At 47.6% G+C, this 23327-nt stretch overlaps 1 protein-coding gene across 1 annotated transcript in view; it reads left to right on the top strand.

Moving 5' to 3' along the window:
* The window catches only part of BLK (BLK proto-oncogene, Src family tyrosine kinase), a 111034-nt gene extending 104899 nt beyond the window's left edge, over positions 1-6135 (top strand). The window contains exons 12-13 of the mRNA XM_069728375.1: positions 3110-3241; positions 3883-6135. Of these exons, the coding sequence (XP_069584476.1) occupies positions 3110-3241; positions 3883-4085 (335 nt within the window). The 3' untranslated portion in view covers positions 4086-6135. The remainder of the gene's footprint in view (positions 1-3109; positions 3242-3882) is intronic.
* The last annotated feature ends 17192 nt before the right edge of the window (positions 6136-23327 follow it).

Raw genomic sequence — 23327 nt, 5'->3', positions numbered from 1 at the left:
ACTGCCAGGGGGAGGGCTTCCTGTTGGCTGGGGATTTATCAGGCTGCCAATTTAGCTTACAAATACTGAGGTAAAAATACTGAGCAAATAACGTGTGAACGAGGTCTAATACAGGAGGATATGACACACAGGTATATACTATATACAGGAGGAGATGACATACAGGTATATACTATATAGAGGAGGAGATGACATACAGGTACATACTATATACAGGAGGAGATGACATACAGGTATATACTATATACAGGAGGAGATGACACACAGGTATATACTATATACAGGAGCAGATTACCTACAGGTATATACTATATACAGGAGGAGATGACATACAGGTATATGCTATATATAGAAGATGACATACAGGTATATACTATATACAGGAGGAGATGACACACAGATATATACTATATACAGGGGAGATGACACACAGGTATATACTATATACAGGAGGAGATGACATACAGGTATATACTATATATAGAAGGAGATGACATACAGGTATATACTGTATATATGAGGAGATGACATACAGGTATTTACTATATATAGGAGGAGATGACATACAGGTATATACTATATACAGGGGAGATGACACACAGCAAGTATATACTATATACAGGGGAGATGACATACAGGTATATACTATATACAGGAGATGACATACAGGTGTATACTATATATAAGGGAGATGACAAACATGTATATACTGAGGTGAAAATGAGAGGTGTGAGGTGAAAATGAAAAGGTGTGAGTGCAAAATGAGAGGAGTGAGGGAAAATAGTGTAGTGATCGGAAAATGACAGATGTGAGGTCGAAATGACAAGTGTTAGGCGGGAATGAGGAGTGAGGGAGAAAATGAGAGGTGTGAGGGAGAAAATGAGAGATGTGAGGGGGAAAATTAAAGATGTGATTGGGAAAATGAGAGGAGTGATGGGAAAATAAGAGAAGTGACGTGCTATAACTAACCACAGATATTTACTATGCCCAGGCAACGCCGGGCTCTTCAGCTAGTAAAGAATAAAAATAAAAAATATTGATATACTTACCCTCGGACGGGCCCTGGTTGTCACCGCTGCCATCGCCATGCTTTTCTTCCTAAGAATGAGCGCTTTAATGACCTTCGATGACGTCGCGGCTTGTGATTGGTCGCGTGAGCGGTCACATGACCGCTCAGCGACCAATCACAAGCCGCGACGTCATCGAAGGTACTTAACAAGCTCATTCATAGGAAGGAAAACATGGCGATTGCAGCGGTGACAACCAGGGCCCGTCCGAGGGTAAGTATATCAATATTTTTTATTTTTATTCTTTATTTTACACATTAATCTAAATCCCGATACCGATTCCCGATATCACAAAAATATCGGAACTTGGTAATACCGCAAATATCGGCCGATACCCGATACTTGCGGTATCGGAATGCTCAACACTAGATATGGTCCCTAAGGAAATTGGTTTTGTAAATTTTTTTGGAAAAGTGAGAAATTGCTCATAAATTTTTAACTTTTTCATTCTTAACCCTATAATTAACCCTAGAACTTTCTAAAAAAAAATTTTTAAAAAAATGATGCAGATGCGAAGTAGACATGTGGAAATGTTATTTATTAATTATTTTGTGTGGTATAACTATCTGGTTTAACCCCTTCATGACATGAGCAGTACTGCTCATATCGTGTCTCCCCCTTTGATGTGGGCTCCGGCGTTGAGCCCACATCAAAGTCGAGACATGTCAGCTGTTTTGTACAGCTGACATGTGCGCGCAATAGCGGCGGGTGAAATCGCGATTCCCCCTCCGCTATTAACCTGTTAAATGCCGCTGTCAAACGCTGACAGCGGCATTTAACCGTCGCGCGGCCGGAAAAGAAGCGTATCGCCAACCCCCGTCACATGATCGGGGGTTGGCGATGCGTCAGGATGGTAACCATAGAGGTCCTTGAGACGTCTATGGTTACTGATGCCGGCCTGTTGTGAGCGCCCACCTGTGGTCGGCGCTCATAGCACACCTGCAATTCAGCAACATAGCAGCGATCTGATGTTCGCTGCTATGTAGCTGAGCCGATCGAGTGGTGCCAGCTTCTAGCCTCCCATGGAGGCTATTGAGGAATGGCAAAAGTAAAAAAAAAATGTTTTTAAAAATATGAAAAAAAATAAAAAAATATGAAAGTTTAAATAACCCCCATTTCGCCCCATGCAAAATATAATAAAAAAAAAAATCAAACCTACACATATTTGGTATCGCCGCGTTCAGAATCGCCCGATCTATCAGTAAAAAAAAAGCATTAACCTGATCGCTAAACAGCGTAGCGAGAAAAAAATGTGAAACACCAGAATTACGTTTTTTTTGGTCGCCGCGACATTGCATTCAAATGCAATAACGAGCGATCAAAAGAACATATCTGCACAAATGTGGTATCATTAAAAACGTCAGCTCGGCACGCAAAAAACAAGCCCTCACATGGCCATATTGACGGAAAAATAAAAAAGTTACGGCTCTGGGAAGGAGGGGAGCAAAAAAACGAAAACACAAAAATGAAAAAGGGCCGCGGCATTAAAGGCATAAAGATTCAAAGTTTTAACATTGCAAAATGTTCACATATTTTGTCAAATGTTCGATATTTTCATAGATAAACGCAACTCATATCAACCAAATTTTCCAATAACATGAAGTGCAATGTATCAAGAAAAAAAATCTCAGAATCAGTGTGTTCCGTTGAGGCGTTCCAGAGTTATAACCTCATAAAGTGATAATGGTCAGAATTGAAAAAATTGGCTTGGTCAGGAATGTGAAAACAGGCTTCGGGCCTTCGGGGTTTGTGCTTTTGATTGCCCGAAGGTCAGCTCATCTCAGCAGGTGTGGATTCTGAAACCTCTGATGATCAGTTCTGTTTTCCCACGAAAGTGGCATCTAGCCTTACATTTCTTCTGAGACAGTCGTAACATAAGAAATGCAATGGATGGACAGATCTTGTCCACCACAGTGAGAGCCACTGAAACTGTGTGACCCAAGTGGGAAACCACGCCAAGATATCTTCAAGCGTTACCATAAATCTTCGTTCAGCAGATAAATATAATATTATCGTAAAACTTATTTAATTTCCAATTACAGGTACAAAATTTCCCATCAAATGGACAGCCCCAGAATCTATCAACTTCGGAGTCTTCACCATTAAGTCAGACGTGTGGTCTTTTGGGATCCTTCTCACCGAAATTGTGACATATGGTCGGATTCCATACCCAGGTAATCCGCTCTGTAGTCTTCCTAAAACATTCAAGTATTTGCTATGTAACTTTTTGTAACTCGTAAATCTGCCATCTCATCTTCCATTATTGGGAGTCCAAGGATCCCTGTTTTTGACAGATTTAAATTTCATTTATCATGATGAGATCTCTTCAGACCCCAAAGCATAATAAACAGAGCGCCTGGAAGGGTTTAAAAGTAATAAATGATTATACTCAACCAGTCCTTAGTCTGCTACTTACGAGTCCTCTGCCGAAGGTGCCCACCCTGTCCTCCTCACTTTGAGGCTTTTAGACTTTAGTTTTCACGTTTTCGGTCTTCTCGACTTCAGCCTTTTGTCTTCTGTCCATGATCATCTGGCACTGACTAGGCCTCATGACATGGTCACGCTAGACAAAATACAAGACGTGATGTGTAATGAGCCCAGTATGACCACATTGTGAGGCCTAATCAACGTGAGAAGATGAAAAAGGTGGAAGACCGAAGACAAGAGGGCCAAAGATCTAAAGAAGGTGGATGACAGGTCGGGTGGCAAGACTGATCTGTAAATCAAAGATCTGCAATACCGCTATGTGCACGGCCTGTTCCATGAACAAAAATGTTGGAATGGATGATAATTGTGTATATATTACCTCCTTCAGGTATGACCAACCCTGAGGTTATCCAACTCCTAGACGAAGGCTATCGCATGCCCTGCCCGGAAAATTGCTCAGCAGAACTGTATGACATCATGTTAAAATGCTGGCAAGATAAGCCAGAGGACAGGCCAACCTTCGAGTATCTACAATCTGTTTTAGAAGATTTTGGCACCGCCACCGAGAAACAGTACGAGGATGAACCCTGAGGTTCTACGTCAAGTCTTCGATGAAGCTGATAAAGGACAAGGACTTATCATTGCCAATGACTTCTATAATATTTGACAGAGATGAGGTCAAGTGCTCCAGGATGAAAAATTACTCCTTTTTTTTACAAATATTCCATGAATGATTGAACAAGACTTCCTCCACCCAATGGCCACCAACATAAGTCAAATATGTCTTCTTTATATTTTTTTCAATGGTACCATGTGGTTGGCAGTGAAATCGGGCAGTGCCAAAAGTCCACAGACTCCCAAGAAGAGAGTAAAGTATTGGATATTCATCTGAAGGAGTTTACATGTCCCCTTGACAACTTTTTGTGCCAAAAGAAGTTGTCAATGAAGCAGGAATGGTGTCACCATCCTACGTGCAAGTGCACCAGAGACTGGCTGACGTCTATCTGTAACCATTGACACAAATAGTAACTTCAGTTTCGGCACAGAAAAATGAGCAACTCCTTGGACCCAATTATCTCCATTAATAAGAGCCTACATCTTTGGCATCAGTGGTGGAGAACTCAGTGTATACCAGGGTACACCCAGGGCATATATATGGCAGACAGGACACTGGACCCCCTAAATCCTAACTTTTCTATTTGCACGGGCTGCAGTGCACTATGTGTCTTTTTGACTCCCAGTTGCTTATATTCATCTGTGGGGGGCTCACTCTATATGAACCTTGTGGTAGTTGCTCCCCAAAAGTTCACTTTCACATGCGTTACTCCTTAAAGAGGGTCAGACACACCTAAAACTCAAAGTGTTTTATTACACATGTAAATCAGGGGTCCTTGGTGCATCTGTGACGTGGCCAATGACTCAGCGCATCGTTAGCTCTTCACACATTGACACTGCAGCAGCCAACAGCACACACAGTGTCAGAGTGCAGTGGTCGCTCCCTGCACGCACTGACACTGCAAGAGCCGACAGCATACACAGTGTCAGACTGCAGTGGTCGCTCCCTGCATGCACTGACACTGCAAGAGCCAACAGCATACACAGTGTCAGACTGCAGTGGTCGCTCCCTGCATGCACTGACACTGCATGAGCCAATAGCACACACAGTGTCAGAGTGCAGTGGTCGCTCCCTGCACGCACTGACACTGCAGGAGCCAATAGCACACACAGTGTCAGACTGCAGTGGTCGCTCCCTGCACGCACTGACACTGCAGGAGCCAACAGCACACACAGTGTCAGACTGCAGTGGTCGCTCCCTGCACGCACTGACACTGCAGGAGCCAACAGCACACACAGTGTCAGACTGCAGTGGTCGCTCCCTGCACGCACTGACATTGCAAGAGCCAACAGCATACACAGTGTCAGACTGCAGTGGTCGCTCCCTGCATGCACTGACACTACATGAGCCAATAGCACACACAGTGTCAGACTGCAGTGGTCGCTCCCTGCACGCACTGACACTGCAGGAGCCAATAGCACACACAGTGTCAGACTGCAGTGGTCGCTCCCTGCACGCACTGACACTGCAGGAGCCAATAGCACACACAGTGTCAGACTGCAGTGGTCGCTCCCTGCACACACTGACACTGCAGGAGCCAATAGCACACACAGTGTCAGACTGCAGTGGTCGCTCCCTGCACGCACTGACACTGCAAGAGCCAACAGCATACACAGTGTCAGACTGCAGTGGTCGCTCCCTGCATGCACTGACACTGCATGAGCCAATAGCACACACAGTGTCAGACTGCAGTGGTCGCTCCCTGCACGCACTGACACTGCAGGAGCCAATAGCACACAGTGTCAGACTGCAGTGGTCGCTCCCTGCACGCACTGACACTGCAAGAGCCAACAGCACACACAGTGTCAGACTGCAGTGGTCACTTCCTGCACACACTGACACTTATGGGCTATCAGTTGCTGCAGTGTTAGTGCGCGCACTGCTGAGGATTCAAGTCAGGCAGCACTACAGAGTGAGCGCTGTCAATCAACATAAGTGCATAATTTTTATAGGGGCCAAATCCCCTATATGACGGTATAAGTGGTTTACTGCACATTTTGGGGTGACAAATTTACCATCAAAGCAACATTTAGTTTTATTAAATTGCTGTATAATAATTATTTTTGCTGCATCAGACTGGAAATACATTTACAGTTTATTTGTGCTTTTTGTCTTGTGTGAACTTTATTTACTGCTGTGACCAAACTCTTTGCCCCTTTCTAAATCTATGAGTGGAAGCAATAATAGTTTAGCCATATCACATTCTGAATGCAGCTCCGAAGTATAATATTAGCTGCAACTCAGCACAAGATAAGAAATGTCGTTTAAAAAAAATGATCCCACCATCAAAATTGTGAGTGCAGCTCTGGAGTATAATACAGGAAGTAACTCAGGATCAGTAATGTAATGTATGTACACAGTGACTGCACCAGCAGAATAGTGAGTGCAGCTCTGGAGTATAATACAGGATGTAACTCAGGATCAGTAATGTAATGTATATACACAGTGACTGCACCAGCAGAATAGTGAGTGCAGCTCTGGGGTATAATACAGGATGTAACTCAGGATCAGTAATGTAATGTATGTACACAGTGACTGCACCAGCAGAATAGTGAGTGCAGCTCTGGGGTATAATACAGGATATAACTCAGGATCAGTAATGTAATGTATATACACAGTGACTGCACCAGCAGAATAGTGACTGCAGCTCTGGAGTATAATACAGGATGTAACTCAGGATCAGTAATGTAATGTATATACACAGTGACTGCACCAGCAGAATAGTGACTGCAGCTCTGGGGTATAATACAGGATGTAACTCAGGATCAGTAATGTAATGTATGTACACAGTGACTGCACCAGCAGAATAGTGAGTGCAGCTCTGGGGTATAATACAGGTTATAACTCAGGATCAGTAATGTAATGTATGTACACAGTGACTGCACCAGCAGAATAGTGAGTGCAGCTCTGGGGTATAATACAAAAGGTAACTCAGGATCAGTAATGTAATGTATGTACACAGTGACTGCACCAGCAGAATCGTGAGTGCAGCTCTGGGGTATAATACAGGATATAACTCAGGATCAATAATGTAATGTATGTACACAGTGACTGCACCAGCAGAATAGTGAGTGCAGCTCTGGAGTATAATACAGGATGTAACTCAGGATCAGTAATGTATGTACACAGTGACTGCACCAGCAGAATAGTGAGTGCAGCTCTGAAGTATAATACAGGATGTAACTCAGGATCAGTAATGTAATGTATATACACAGTGACTGCACCAGCAGAATAGTGAGTGCAGCTCTGGGGTATAATACAGGATGTAACTCAGGATCAGTAATGTAATGTATGTACACAGTGACTGCACCAGCAGAATAGTGAGTGCAGCTCTGGGGTATAATACAGGATATAACTCAGGATCAGTAATGTAATGTATATACACAGTGACTGCACCAGCAGAATAGTGACTGCAGCTCTGGAGTATAATACAGGATGTAACTCAGGATCAGTAATGTAATGTATATACACAGTGATTGCACCAGCAGAATAGTGACTGCAGCTCTGGGGTATAATACAGGATGTAACTCAGGATCAGTAATGTAATGTATGTACACAGTGACTGCACCAGCAGAATAGTGAGTGCAGCTCTGGGGTATAATACAGGTTATAACTCAGGATCAGTAATGTAATGTATGTACACAGTGACTGCACCAGCAGAATAGTGAGTGCAGCTCTGGGGTATAATACAAAAGGTAACTCAGGATCAGTAATGTAATGTATGTACACAGTGACTGCACCAGCAGAATCGTGAGTGCAGCTCTGGAGTATAATACAGGATATAACTCAGGATCAATAATGTAATGTATGTACACAGTGACTGCACCAGCAGAATAGTGAGTGCAGCTCTGGGGTATAATACAGGATGTAACTCAGGATCAGTAATGTAATGTATGTACACAGTGACTGCACCAGCAGAATAGTGAGTGCAACTCTGGGGTATAATACAGGATGTAACTCAGGATCAGTAATGTATGTACACAGTGACTGCACCAGCAGAATAGTGAGTGCAGCTCTGGAGTATAATACAGGATGTAACTCAGGATCAGTAATGTAATGTATGTACACAGTGACTGCACCAGCAGAATAGTGAGTGCAGCTCTGGGGTATAATACAGGATGTAACTCAGGATCAGTAATGTAATGTATGTACACAGTGACTGCACCAGCAGAATAGTGAGTGCAGCTATGGGATATAATACAGGATGTAACTCAGGATCAGTAATGTATTGTATGTACACAGTGACTGCACCAGCAGAATAGTGAGTGCAGCTCTGGAGTATAATACAGGAGGTAACTCAGGATCAGTAATGTAATGTATGTACACAGTGACTGCACCAGCAGAATAGTGAGTGCAGCTCTGGAGTATAATACAGGATGTAACTCAGGATCAGTAATGTAATGTATGTGCACAGTGACTGCACCAGCAGAATAGTGAGTGCAACTCTGGGGTATAATACAGGATGTAACTCAGGATCAGTAATGTATGTACAGTGACTGCACCAGCAGAATAGTGAGTGCAACTCTGGGGTATAATACAGGATGTAACTCAGGATCAGTAATGTATGTACACAGTGACTGCACCAGCAGAATAGTGAGTGCAGCTCTGGGGTATAATACAGGATGTAACTCAGGATCAGTAATGTATTGTATGTGCACAGTGACTGCACCAGCAGAATAGTGAGTGCAGCTCTGGAGTATAATACAGGATGTAACTCAGGATCAGTAATGTAATGTATGTACACAGTGACTGCACCAGCAGAATAGTGAGTGCAGCTCTGGGGTATAATACAGGATGTAACTCAGGATCAGTAATGTAATGTATGTACATAGTGACTGCACCAGCAGAATAGTGAGTGCAGCTCTGGAGTATAATACAGGATGTAACTCAGGATCAGTAATGTAATGTATGTACACAGTGACTGCCCCAGCAGAATAGTGAGTGCAGCTCTGGGGTATAATACAGGATGTAACTCAGGATCAGTAATGTATGTACACAGTGACTGCACCAGCAGAATAGTGAGTGCAGCTATGGGATATAATACAGGATGTAACTCAGGATCAGTAATGTATTGTATGTACACAGTGACTGCACCAGCAGAATAGTGAGTGCAGCTCTGGAGTATAATACAGGATGTAACTCAGGATCAGTAATGTAATGTATGTGCACAGTGACTGCACCAGCAGAATAGTGAGTGCAACTCTGGGGTATAATACAGGATGTAACTCAGGATCAGTAATGTATGTACACAGTGACTGCACCAGCAGAATAGTGAGTGCAACTCTGGGGTATAATACAGGATGTAACTCAGGATCAGTAATGTAATGTATGTACACAGTGACTGCACCAGCAGAATAGTGAGTGCAGCTCTGGAGTATAATACAGGATATAACTCAGGATCAGTAATGTATGTACACAGTGACTGCACCAGCAGAATAGTGAGTGCAGCTCTGGGGTATAATACAGGATGTAACTCAGGATCAGTAATGTATTGTATGTACACAGTGACTGCACCAGCAGAATAGTGAGTGCAGCTCTGGAGTATAATACAGGATGTAACTCAGGATCAGTAATGTAATGTATGTACACAGTGACTGCACCAGCAGAATAGTGAGTGCAGCTCTGGGGTATAATACAGGATGTAACTCAGGATCAGTAATGTAATGTATTTACACAGTGACTGCACCATCAAAATTGTGAGTGCAGCTCTGGAGTATAATACAGGATATAACTCAGGATCAGTAATGTAATGTATGTACACAGTGACTGCACCAGCAGAATAGTGAGTGCAGCTCTGGAGTATAATACAGGATGTAACTCAGGATCAGTAATGTAATGTATTTACACAGTGACTGCACCATCAAAATTGTGAGTGCAGCTCTGGAGTATAATACAGGATATAACTCAGGATCAGTAATGTAATGTATGTACACAGTGACTGCACCAGCAGAATAGTGAGTGCAGCTCTGGGGTATAATACAGGATGTAACTCAGGATCAGTAATGTAATGTATGTACACAGTGACTGCACCATCAAAATTGTGAGTGCAGCTCTGGGGTATAATACAGGATGTAACTCAGGATCAGTAATGTAATGTATGTACACAGTGACTGCAGCAGCAGAATAGTGAGTGCAGCTCTGCTCTCTCCCTAACGACGTCCACGGCCGTACCCACAGCAGCCATGGCGGCCGAAAGATGAGGTAGTCCATATGATGGAATATGGATGCTTAAAGGGAACCTGTCACCCCGAAAATCGCGGGTGAGGTAAGCCCACCGGCATCAGGGGCTTATCTACAGCATTCTGTAATGCTGTAGATAAGCCTCCGATGTTACCTGAAAGAGGAGAAAAAGAGGTCCCGCTGCTGGTCCGGTCGGATGGGCGTCTCTGGTCCACTGCGGCGCCTCCTATCTTCATTACAAGACGTCCTATTCGGATCTTCAGCCACGGCTCCGGCGCCTGCGCACTGCAGTACTATCCTCTGCCCTCAACAGGACAGATAAAGTACGCCTGTAAGACTGCAGGAGATCGCGGTATGCGTAAACACTGAACGCACACCGCGATCTCCACCGGAGAGTCAGAGACCGCCAGGAGGGTAAGTATATTCACCTGTCCCCCGTTCCAGCGCTGCGTGCTGCTCCGTCTCCCGGGTCCTCTGCTGTGACGTTCACAGTTCAGAGGGCGCGATGACGCGCTTAATGCGCGCCGGCGCCGCCCTCTGACTGACCAGTCACAGCCAGAGGAGCCGGAACGGGGGACAGGTGAATATAGCAAGTGCTGGGGGGCCTGAGCTGGCGGCGATACCGGCACCTGACCCCCACAGCGCGTCGGTGTCCACGCCTGCTCAGGCCCCCAGCACTCGGCGCCCAGCGACGATAGGTGAGTATGGTATTTTTTTTTATATATCGCAGCAGCATACGGGCCATATACAATGGAGCATCTTATGGGGGCCATCAACCATAATGGAGCAGTGTACGGGGGCATATATTATGGAGCATCTTATGGGGGCCATAAACCATAATGGAGCAGTGTACGGGGGCATACACACTGGAGCGTCTTATGGGGGCCATAAACCTTTATGGAGCAGTGTACGGGGGCATACACACTGGAGCGCCTTATGGGGGCCATAAACCTTTATGGAGCAGTGTACGGGGGCATACACACTGGAGCGTCTTATGGGGGCCATAAACCTTTATGGAGCAGTGTACGGGGGCATGCACTATGGAGCATCTTATGGGGGCCATAAACCTTTATGGAGCAGTGTACGGGGCATACACTATGGAGCATCTTATGGGGGCCATAAACCTTTATGGAGCAGTGTACGGGGCATACACTATGGAGCATCTTATGGGGGCCATAAACCATAATGGAGCAGTGTACGGGGGCATATACTATGGAGCATCTTATGGGGGCCATCAACCATAATGGAGCAGCGTATGGGGCATATGGATGGGAGAAGCAAATTAAAGAATGGTGGTGCAGGATGGGAGCAGCACATGACAGAACGGGGGCGCAGGATGGGAGCAGCACATGACAGAATAGGGCAGCACATGACAGAACGGGGGTGTAGGATGGAAGCAGCACATGACAGAACGGGCGCAGGATGGGAGCAGCACATGACAAAACAGGGGCACAGGATGGGAGCAGCACATGATAGAACAGGGGCGCAGGATGGGGGCAGCACATGACAGGATGGGGGCGCAGGATGGGAGCAGCAAATGACAGAATGAAGGCGCAGGATGGGTGCAGAACATGTCAGAATGGGGGTGCAGGATGGGAGCAGCACATGTCACAATGGGGGCGCAGGATGGGTGCAACACATGACAGAATGGGGGCGCAAGATGGGTGCAACACATGGCAGGATGGGGGTGCAGGATGGGTGCAGCACATTACAGGATGGGGACGCAGGATGCAGCAGCACATGTCAGAATGGGGGTTCAAGGTGAGGAGCAGGTCATGACAGGATGGGGACGCAGGGTGGAGCAGCACATACCAGGATGAAGACCATATACCAATATAAATGCTCGCCACCCGGGTGTAGAACGGGTTCAATAGCTAGTTAGTTACAGCAGTAAGTAGCGGCCTTGAGAGTTTCCCTTTAAAGGGTTCAGTGTGGCGTCTACTTTATTACTTTTGGAACACGTTATATGTGTATGGGCACTTGCAGCACCCCAGGTGACCTGTTGCTGCAGTGATGTTGCCTTTACTTCGGGGATGGTAATGTCACGATTGGAGGCAATGGAGTTCTCTTTATCAGGTAAGGCACCCACACACAACACATTCCAAATCCAGGCCAGGAGGAGGAGCTCAGGACCCGGATTCAGGGGAGCTTCCCTAGGCTTTATGTATCCTGACCTGGAGGAGGAGTTAGTTGTAGTCTGGGAGAGACACTGAAGTAGAAGGAAGTCTGGAAGTGAGTGCAGACAGAGAGGCAACAGCGGTAGGACACCCTCAGAGCCATAGTGCAGAAGCCGGGTACTGGGAGCGGCCTTAGTCGAACTGTATGACACTTGGCAGAACCGGAGGACTAAGAACTTTATGTGATTGGCCCACACCACGCCTGAGACCCTGCAGCACCTGAGGTGCCCGGGGCATGATGGATAGAACATGAAGAAGATGTGTTGCCATGGGTGAAGTTCAAGAACCGTAGCGAAAGCTGGATCCACCCCCTTCAGAGACTGTGATGCTAACTAAAGATGTCCATCATCAGGACGGTTCCGTCCCCGGAGATGGCCGGTGGGAAAAGGCAAGAGACACCTCCCAAAAAGCTTTAGAGAAAGCCCTGGAAGCGTGATGGAGAAGAACGCGGAACAGCGTGGCAGCAGTATGGCTGCACGCTACTTGGTAAAGGCTTTGGCGGAAAACGGAGAAGAGCCGCCAGAACCAGCAGCTACCTCTAAAGATGACCCTGCAGCGGCATGAAACCTCGGACCTGCAACCTACCATGGACCCGGAGCTCCTCGCTGCAGAGGTGGAGGAGCTGGCCCAGCAACTTCTAAAGACACAGATGACAGCGGTGGCCGCCAGGAAAGAATCCATGGTCCAGAGAATAACAACCGCCCAGCCGCAGCGACAATACTCACCAGCCGCGCTCCCAGCCCTGGCAGAACTTGCACCTTCGACCTCGGTGGAGTCGGAAAGCAACGCTCTGCTGCAAAAGGTGACACCGCCGACGGAGAACCCGGACCTCACAACTGCTACCCCGACGGAGCCAGAAAGTGAAACACCTCCAGAAAGCGAGATGTCGCAAACGGACACAACCGCGCCGCTGCACTAGGCCCTGCAGACAGCACGCCAGGCCCCAGCAGAGACAGAAAAAGACACCGGCACCGGCAAGACAGGTATGCTAACAGCCCCGGTAACTGAAGACTCCTTAGTGAGACCACTAGCACCCCCGCCAATTTTAATGCTCAAATTACAACCGCCATAACCTGGGACCGTATGACTGACGTATGCAACACACTTACTGAGCCAATGACCCCTGTGCCATCGCCCTTGAAGGCATGCAGGCCCAAAGAGACTGTTCAATGGAAGCATCCCCAGAAAGACCTTATGGGATTCCTAATAGAGGCCCTATCAGCAGCTAATGGCGTACAACTAACTGATAAAGAGGAGTACTGTAGACGGCAAATATCACAGCTTGCAGCGGTGGAAAAACAGTGTAAAACCAAATGGGAAGCTGTGGAACAGAAGAACTTGTTAGCTAAAGCCCAGTCCCGCATAGCTAAACCCGCAGCCAGAGGGCCTATAAGAACAGGAACTGTTGTCTCCTTCAATTTGGATAAAAGATGGGGTTTATCAGGAAACAAATAGGACACAGGGAACTGTTCGTCAACCGCAGGGACGTGGAATCACATCTCCTAAGAGGACACACTGACCGTGACTTATACCCTGGTGACAAAGTGACTTATACCCGGCACCATGGAGATAGAAAATGCCGGAGCGAGCCGTACCCCTCCCCCCACGGCGTAGGCGAAGGCCTGCATGACAATGGGTTTGCGAGGGGTAGGAAATATGCTAATTGAGAGGGGGGAAGGTTTCTGGCTTGAGGGTATATGGGGATTTGGGGGAGGGATCTGACACTTCCCGCTCTTTAGGATCGTGAGCAGACATACCTGACATGTCTGGCGACGACGCAATCCTTGAGGGCCTCAGGGTGGCGGCAGCATTACACCCCCCTGGATGATTACAGGCGCAGGTGGCCCACATCATGTCGGCCGGTCTCGGAGGACGCGCCTTTCACCGGACTCCGGTCCTCGAGCCCCCCGCAGGCGCAGGAGCTCCTCTCGGGACCCTCTAGGCCAGGCGCCGGTAAGATCAGCGGCCATGCAGCCCCGGCCTGGGAGGAATCCATCTGCCAGTCGGGGCTCAGCGGCGGTCGTGAGGCCTACACCTCGCAGTGCAGCGGGGGCAGGGCCTCGGCAAGCCGGGCCAGCGCCTGGGGCCTGTTGGAGCGGGAGGCCGCAGCGGTGAGGCTCCTGCTGCGCGGCCTGCCTCGGCCGCATCTGGGAGCGCAGAGATTATGGCGAGCGATGTCGGGGCAGGCGGCCCGAGGCTGAACGGAGCCGGGCTGGCCCTACCTTCAGCGGCAGGGAGCTCTCCTGCATCAGGGCGGCAGGACACTGTGATGGCAGCGGCGGCTGGCGCGGGGGCAGACGTGAGCTGGTGCGCTGCAAGCCCATCCACGCAGGCACCGTTCTCCTCGGGGATACAGAGTCCGGGCCCCCTACCTTCCGTGCCTGTAATGGTACAGGGCTCGCAGGCTGACTTCCTGGGGCTTCATCATCGGCTGGATTCGGGCAGATCTGTCACGGAGGCTGCGAGTCGGGGACGTCTGGATGCCAGCACTTCGGCTGGGGGGACCACAGATCCCTTGCAGCCCGGTGAGTATATGTCCGTGTTGGGTCTTTGTACACCAAATTTGTCATCGCCCGCTTTCATGGGTAGTCAGGGGGTTGGTAATGTTGAGAGGGTGGCGGGTGATGCGGGTTCAGCGGGGGTCCGTGAGCTTTTGGGTAGTATGCAGGATTTGTTATCCAGGCTGGAGCAGGGTATTTGTTATCCAGGCTGGAGCTCAGAGACATTTAGGGGCTTGGTTGAGCCCGCAGGTGGGGCCTATTGGGTCAGTGATGGCGCCAGTAACGGCGCCTGCATCGGTATCGGTCTCAGTGCAGACCGAGAAAGAGAAAGAGTGTAGGGTGCATTTGGATGATAGGGCTCACGGCGAAGTTTATGTGTGTTTTGAGGGCCCTTTAGGGGCGCATCTTAAAAAGGAAGTTAAGGAAAAGATTGCGAAGGACGAATATGTTGAAATATTTTCGTTACTCCCGTTGGAGAAATTTAATCTGGATAAGAAGAAGGAGGAGGGTAAGAAGGAGGATGAGGAAAATCGGCGGTGGCGCTTGATTCCTCAGACGTTTACTAACTGGCTGCAGGCTTTTGCCATTCTGGCCAGTGTGATTGGAGAAAAGGCGCCCGAGAATTGCTCGGGTTTGTTTTGTTACTTGGATTCTATTAGTGAGGCTCACAGGGTTTATGGTGGTCAGGCGTGGCTCAGGTATGACGAGCAGTTCAGGCAGAGGAAAGCGGTTCGGCCGGCCATTAGATGGGATCAGAAAGACATCGGGCTATGGTTGCGGGTGATAGCGCAGTACAAGTTCGGCCATCCCTTTCACGGAGGGGCCGGAGGTTCCAGCCAGGGTTTTCAGTCTGGTACCGCAGGGTCCTCTAGTTCCACTGGTCAAGCAGGGGGTCAAAAATTGGGTGTCTGTTGGCAGTTTAACGAAGGTCAGTGTAGATTCGGGGTCAACTGCAAGTTTAAGCACTTGTGTTCCCATTGTAACGGCTCCACACATGGGGCGGCAAAATGCTTTAAAAAGGGTAGAGCGAAGCCGGGAAGCGGTAATACCCATGGGAGTGACACCGGTGAAGTGGGAAAAGATGGTCCCTTATCTAAGTACATATCCAGATTGGGTTAAAGCGGCGTTGTTGTTGTCAGGTTTTCAGGAGGGTTTTGTAATCCTGGCCCCTTCTTTGCTGTTCCTTGTGTTAGGAAGAATTTGCGGTCGGCTTTGTTACACGCCGACGTGGTTTCCGAAAAGTTGCAGAAGGAGGTTGCGTTGGGTCGGATGGCGGGCCCGTTTGAGTCCCCGCCTTTTGAGGATTTGGTGGTTTCTCCTTAGGGGGTTGTGCCTAAGAAGGAGGAAGGGAAATTTCGTTTGATTCAGCATCTGTCTTACCCTAGAGGTATGTTGGTTAATGACGGGATTGACCCTGGGCTTTGCTCGGTGGTTTACGCGTCGTTTGACACGGCGGTAAAATGGGTTCAAAAATCCGGAAAAGGGGCTCTACTAGCTAAGACAGATATAGAATCGGCTTTTCGTTTGTTGCCAGTTCATCCAGATAGCGTTCGGCTGCTGGGTTGTTTTTTGGGAGGATCGTTTCTTTGTTGATAGGTGTTTGCCCATGGGGTGTTCGCTATCTTGCGCATTGTTTGAGGCGTTTAGTTCCTTTTTGGAGTGGGTGGTTCGTGATGTTTCGGGTTGTGATTCTGTCATTCATTGTCTGGATGACTTTTTGTGCGTCGGCCCAGCTGGGTCTGACCGTTGTAAAACGATTTTGAGAGCAATTGAATTGGTGGCGCATCGCTTTGGAGTTCCTTTGGCTCCGGGCAAAATGGAGGGCCCGAGCACATGTTTATGTTTCCTCAGTATCGTAATTGATACCATTCAGTGGGAGTTTAGGTTGCCCATCGAGAAAGTGGTTAGTTTGCATGAGTAGGTGCTGCGTGCTTGTCGTTTGAGGAAGTTGTCATTAAGGGAGTTGCAATCGCTCCTTGGAAAACTAAATTTCGCTTGTCGAGTTATGCCTATGGGAAGAGTTTTTTCTAGGAGATTGGCCATGGCTACGGCGGGAGTTCGTGCTCCTCATCACTTTGTGCGGTTGTCAGCGGACCATAAAGAGGATTTGGCAGTGTGGAGTAGGTTCTTACAGAGCTATAATGGCCGGTCGTTGTTCCTTGAGGGAGTTGTTGATAACGAGTTGTTGGATTTGTTTATGGACGCAGCCGGGGGGGGGGGTCAGGTTTCGGTGCGTATTTTCAAGGGCAATGGTGTGCAGCAACGTGGCTGCCATCTTGGATTTCTTCTGGCCTGGTTTGGAATATCGCACTCTTGGAAATTTTGTCCTATTTTGGTGGCGGTGCATTTGTGGCAGCAGGTTTTTCGGAACAGGCGGGTTCGGTTTTACTGCGACAACATGGGGGTGGTTTGTGCGATAAACAATCTGTCGGCTTCATCGCCCCCGGTTGTGCGGGTGTTGAGACAGCTGGTCTTATCGTGTTTGAAATTGAACACGCGCGTAACTGCGACGCATGTTACTGGTGCTCATAATTCCATTGCCGACTCTCTCTCTCGTTCACAGTTCGAGCGTTTTCGGTTACTGGCTCCGGATGCGGAGGTCGTTGGGTTGGAATGCCCTGCAGAACTTTGGCTTGTGGTGTCCAAGACGCAGAGGCGTTGATCAAGTCGTCGTTGGCTCCCAGAATGTGGGAGGCTTACCAGGCTACTTGGCTGGATTGGGTGGAATTGTTGCGGGCTGCTGGATGTGGGTTGAGCGAGCAGGAGCAAGCTGGGGTGTTGTTGTCTTGGTTGAGTCGGGGAGCTGCAGCAGGTTGGTCTCCCGCCAAGGTGTCACGTATCATGTCAGCTTTGGCCTTTGGCTTTAAATTGCGTGGTGAAACAGATTTAACTAAGATCTTTCTGGTGAAGCAAGCGGTAAAGGGTTTTCGGCGGCGGCCGCGGCGCATGGATGCTAGACATCCCGTGTCTTTCAGCTTGTTGGAAAGATTGGGTGGGGTTTTGCCTTCGGTGTGTGTGTCGGTTTTTGAATTGTGTTTATTTCGGTTAGCTTTTTCTTTAGCCTTTTTTGGGGCATTGCGGGTTGGTGAGTTGGTTTCACCTAGCAAAAAAGTTATGGGGGGTTTGTTGGCTCGCGACGTGTTTTTATCGGCGGGCAGGGTTGAGTTGTGGCTGCGGCGTTCGAAGTCTGATCAGGAAGGCAGGGGTAGCAGGATCGTGTTAGGTTCGGTTATGTGTCTGGTTACCTGTTTGGCAAATTTTTGGGAGTTTCGGCCTAGTCGGGACCGGTCGTTACTATGCCATATGGATGGTTCCTTGTTGTCCTGGTATCAATTCACGGTGATTTTCAAAAAGGCAATTGGGCTGCTGGGTCTGGACGAGGCTTGTTTCGCTCCTCACTCTTTCAGGATCGGGGCTGCGACGGAAGCAGCGTTGGGGGAACTGGGAGTTCCGGCAATCTAGCACATTGGTAGGTGGCGGTCAGATAGATATCGGAGTTACGTGCGCCCGTAAAGTGAGGGGTTGGTGGTGTGTTTTGGCAGGTGGGGGGCTGTTAGGCCGCTTCTTCGGTTGTGTTGATTTTGAGTTTCTGCTATGTGTTTTTTCAGGTCCCCTGCCTTTGTTGGTGTGGATCTTTGGCCATTCGTACGTCCATTGGGGAGCGCAGCGTGCCGACGTGCGGAACGAGGGGAGACAATTGGGTTTTGATCGCGAGGTGGCGGTAATTCGTTGGTTGGGTTTTAGGGGGATGGTATGGCATAGAGTTTTAAAAGAGATTAATAACAGTGTTCAGTTGGACAGGGCTTCTAATATTTTAGTTTTGCACGTCGGGGGTAATGACTTGGGGGCCCGACCCTTTAGGGACTTGATAAAAGATATCAAGCAGGACTGTCTGCGTTTATGGGTCCTGTACCCCGGTTTGACCATTGTTTGGTCAGAAATCGTGCTGCAAAAACATTGGAGGAACATGAGGTCATTGGATAAGTTGAATAAAGCACGGATAAAGGTTAATCGGGCGGTGTCTGGTTTTGTGGTCAGGAATGGAGGTGTTGCGGTGCGGCATTTCGAGCTGGAAAAAGGGGAAGGGGCCTTTTGGTTGGCTGATGGAGTCCATTTGAACACGGTGGGAATGGCTTTTTGGGCCCTCGGTATTCAGGAGGGCATTGAGCGGGCCATATTTTTTCGGAGTGGTGGGGTCTTGGGCCTTTGAGGGGTACAAAGGGCCTCTCGTTGTGGCGGCTGTGGGGAGTCCTGGGAGTTGGTAAAAATTGGTTTTGGGGATCCATTTTGGCATATGGCTCCTCTGTTTTGGTGTTAATATCTTTTGAATCTGGTGAATGGTGGTTGGGGAGTTCCGGCAGGGGTGGCTGGATCTCCTGGAATTTTTACCGTGAACAGTGAACCCTCTTTTGGGTTTTTGGTGCTCCTGAGCCAGGGATTTGAACGGCTGGGAGTAAAGTTAGTGTTATGTACGTTCACGGTATGGGTTATCAATCACCAGATTCTTGGGGCTCCAAGGACTCCTTCTAGCCTTTAAAATGTTATTATTGCTTTGTTATTAATGTACTTATTGTTATATGTTTAATAAAAAGGCTACTGTGGCCTATATCATTCCAAAGAATTACATCTGGTCGTGTTTTTATTGGGTATAGGAGTGATAGTGGGTGGGCCACGGGTAGAAAAAGGAAGGGGTGGGGGTGTTTTACCGTCAAAAGACTACACCTTCGACAATACCAGGGTCAAGGGGGTACTATGCCCTTCATGTGAAAAGGTGCCAAACACAGCAGACTCATACCCGTGTAGCCACAGAGAGTGGACAGCAAACCCGAGCTACACAGACCTCTTATGGACATTTTTCTAAGGAGTCACCTGCTGACCTTCGTGTCAATGAACTTCCCCAGCCAGGAAGCTGTACACGCCAGGACCTGCCCTGGAAGAAGCAGAATTAAAGAGATGTTCACCTGCGTGAAACTGATGCTGTGAATATTATGTCTATGGTTTTTTTTGCAGTTTGTATAGACAGTGATACCTGAGAACAGTATTATAAATAGTTTGGCACCTGTTCCGGTGCCCCTCTTTGATATTGTTGCGCGCTGGACCCCTTTAAAGCAGTGTCAGTCCCAGCGTCAGTAAGATGCGAGCTCATAAAGCTCGAGCTCTAAAAGTCTGGCAGGATTATGAATGCAGCTCTGGAGCACTGGACAGTGCGTAATTGAAGCTGAGATAATTGCAGTAATGATTCCGATAGACAGTCAGCGTGACGTTACAGAATATGGTCGGAAAAAAAAAGGATGTGGGAGACAGAAGGAGATGTGAAACGCAGGAGAGGAAGGATGAGGAGTAACAACAGGTGCTGCAATATGGACGCTGTCCTGTATTTAATGTGACTCTCCACCTTTCATTAAGGCTATGTGCACACTTTGCAGATTTGCCTGCAGATTTTTCTGCACTAAATCCGTAGCTCTTGACAGAAAACGCAGATGCATTTTTTGCGTGGTTTTTGATGCGTTTTTTTTTACGTGTTTTTGTATGCGTTTTTGAAAGCTAAATAAAGATGTATTATTGAACAAAAAAAGATTTGTGATGTCATGTCTTGTCCAACCTCCTCTTTTACATTTGTCCAACCCACACTCCATTACACACACATAGATAGACAGACAGATACATCCCCTGGCAAAAATTATGGAATCACTGGCCTTGGAGGATGTTCATTCAGTTGTTTAAAGGGCCACTGTCACCCCCTCCAGCCGTTATAAACTAAAAGAGCCACCTTGTGCAGCAGTAATGCTGCATTCTAACAAGGTGGCTCTTTTAGTTTTTGGTGCATTTATTCCCAAAATAAAGCGTTTTATAACTTCTTCAAAACACCTGTTTTTATCCAGGGAGGCAGGTCCTCACCCCCCCTGCTTGAACTGCCACACTGCCGTCACTCAAATCTTCAGGGGCTCCGGGCACCGCCCCCTCCGCTCTGTTTTCGCATGAAATCCGGTGCCTGCGCTGTGTAGTACTGTCTGGTGCAGGCGCAGTGAGCTCTGGCAGTCTGACGTCCCAGCCAGGCTTGCAGACTGAGCCTGTGCGGCCACCCACCTTGGTAATCTCAGCCCCGCAGTGTGTTATGCATTATGCACAGTGCGGGGCTGGGATTCCTGGGCATGCGCTGGGACGTCAGACGGCCAGAGCTCACTGCGCCTGCACCAGACATTACTACACAGCGCAGGCGCCGGATTTCATGCAAAAACAGCGCGGAGGGGGCGGCGCCCGGAGACCCTGAAGATTTGAGTGATGGCAGTGTGGCGGTTCAAGCAGAGGGGTGAGGACCTGGCTCCCTGGCTAAAGACAGGTATTTTGAAGAAGTTATAAAATGCTTTATTTTGGGAATACATGCACCAAAAACTAAAAGAGTCACCTTGTTAGAATGCAGCATTACTGCTGCACAAGGTGGCTCTTTTAGTTTATAACGGCTGGAGGGCGTGAATGTGGCCCTTTAATTTTGCAGAAAAAAAAAAAGCAGATCACAGACATGGAACAAAACTAAAGTCATTTCAGATGGCAACTTTCTGGCTTTAAGAAACACTAAAAGAAATCAAGAACAAAAAATGTGGTAGTCAGTAATGGTTACTTTTTTAACCAAGCATAGGGGAAAAATTATGGAATCACTCAATTCTGAGGAAAAAATTATGGAATCATGAAAACAAACAAAAAAAACGTCCAAAACATCACTAGTATTTTGTTGCACCACCTCTGACTTTTATTACTGCTTGCAGTCTCTGAGGCCTGGACTTAATGAGGGTCACACAGGACTCTTCATCAATCTGGCTCCAACTTTCTCTGATTGCTGTTGTCCAATCAGCTTTGCAGGTTGGAGCCTTGTCATCGACCATTTTCTTCAACTTCCACCAAAGATTTTCAATTGGATTGAGACCCAGACAGACAGACAGATAGATAGATAGATAGATAGATAGATAGATAGATAGATAGATAGATAGATAGATAGATAGATAATTGTAGATAGATATACAGGTCCTTCTCAAAAAATTAGCATATAGTGTTAAATTTCATTATTTACCATAATGTACTGATTACAATTAAACTTTCATATATTATAGATTCATTATCCACCAACTGAAATTTGTCAGGTCTTTTATTGTTTTAATACTGATGATTTTGGCATACAACTCCTGATAACCCAAAAAACCTGTCTCAATAAATTAGCATATCAAGAAAAGGTTCTCTAAACGACCTATTACCCTAATCTTCTGAATCAACTAATTAACTCTAAACACATGCAAAAGATACCTGAGGCTTTTATAAACTCCCTGCCTGGTTCATTACTCAAAACCCCCATCATGGGTAAGACTAGCGACCTGACAGATGTCAAGAAGGCCATCATTGACACCCTCAAGCAAGAGGGTAAGACCCAGAAAGAAATTTCTCAACAAATAGGCTGTTCCCAGAGTGCTGTATCAAGGCACCTCAATGGTAAGTCTGTTGGAAGGAAACAATGTGGCAGAAAACGCTGTACAACGAGAAGAGGAGACCGGACCCTGAGGAAGATTGTGGAGAAGGACCGATTCCAGACCTTGGGGAACCTGAGGAAGCAGTGGACTGAGTCTGGTGTGGAAACATCCAGAGCCACCGTGCACAGGCGTGTGCAGGAAATGGGCTACAGGTGCCGCATTCCCCAGGTAAAGCCACTTTTGAACCATAAACAGCGGCAGAGGCGCCTGACCTGGGCTACAGAGAAGCAGCACTGGACTGTTGCTAAGTGGTCCCAAGTACTTTTTTCTGATGAAAGCAAATTTTGCATGTCATTCGGAAATCAAGGTGCCAGAGTCTGGAGGAAGACTGGGGAGAAGGAAATGCCAAAATGTCTGAAGTCCAGTGTCAAGTACCCACAGTCTGTGATGGTGTGGGGTGCCATGTCAGCTGCTGGTGTTGGTCCACTGTGTTTCATCAAGGGCAGGGTCAATGCAGCTAGCTATCAGGAGATTTTGGAGCACTTCATGCTTCCATCGGCTGAAATGCTTTATGGAGATGAAGATTTCATTTTTCAGCACGACCTGGCACCTGCTCACAGTGCCAAAACCACTGGTAAATGGTTTACTGACCATGGTATTACTGTGCTCAATTGGCCTGCCAACTCTCCTGACCTGAACCCCATAGAGAATCTGTGGGATATTGTGAAGAGAAAGTTGAGAGACGCAAGACCCAACACTCTGGATGAGCTTAAGGCCGCTATTGAAGCATCCTGGGCCTCCATAACATCTCAGCAGTGTCACAGGCTGATTGCCTCCATGCCACGCCGCATTGAAGCAGTCATTTCTGCCAAAGGATTCCCGACCAAGTATTGAGTGCATAA

The sequence above is a fragment of the Ranitomeya imitator genome, chromosome 5, assembly GCF_032444005.1.
Source record: "Ranitomeya imitator isolate aRanImi1 chromosome 5, aRanImi1.pri, whole genome shotgun sequence".
Taxonomy (NCBI): Eukaryota; Metazoa; Chordata; class Amphibia; order Anura; family Dendrobatidae; genus Ranitomeya; species Ranitomeya imitator.
This window is presented reverse-complemented; position numbering and strand designations above follow the sequence as displayed.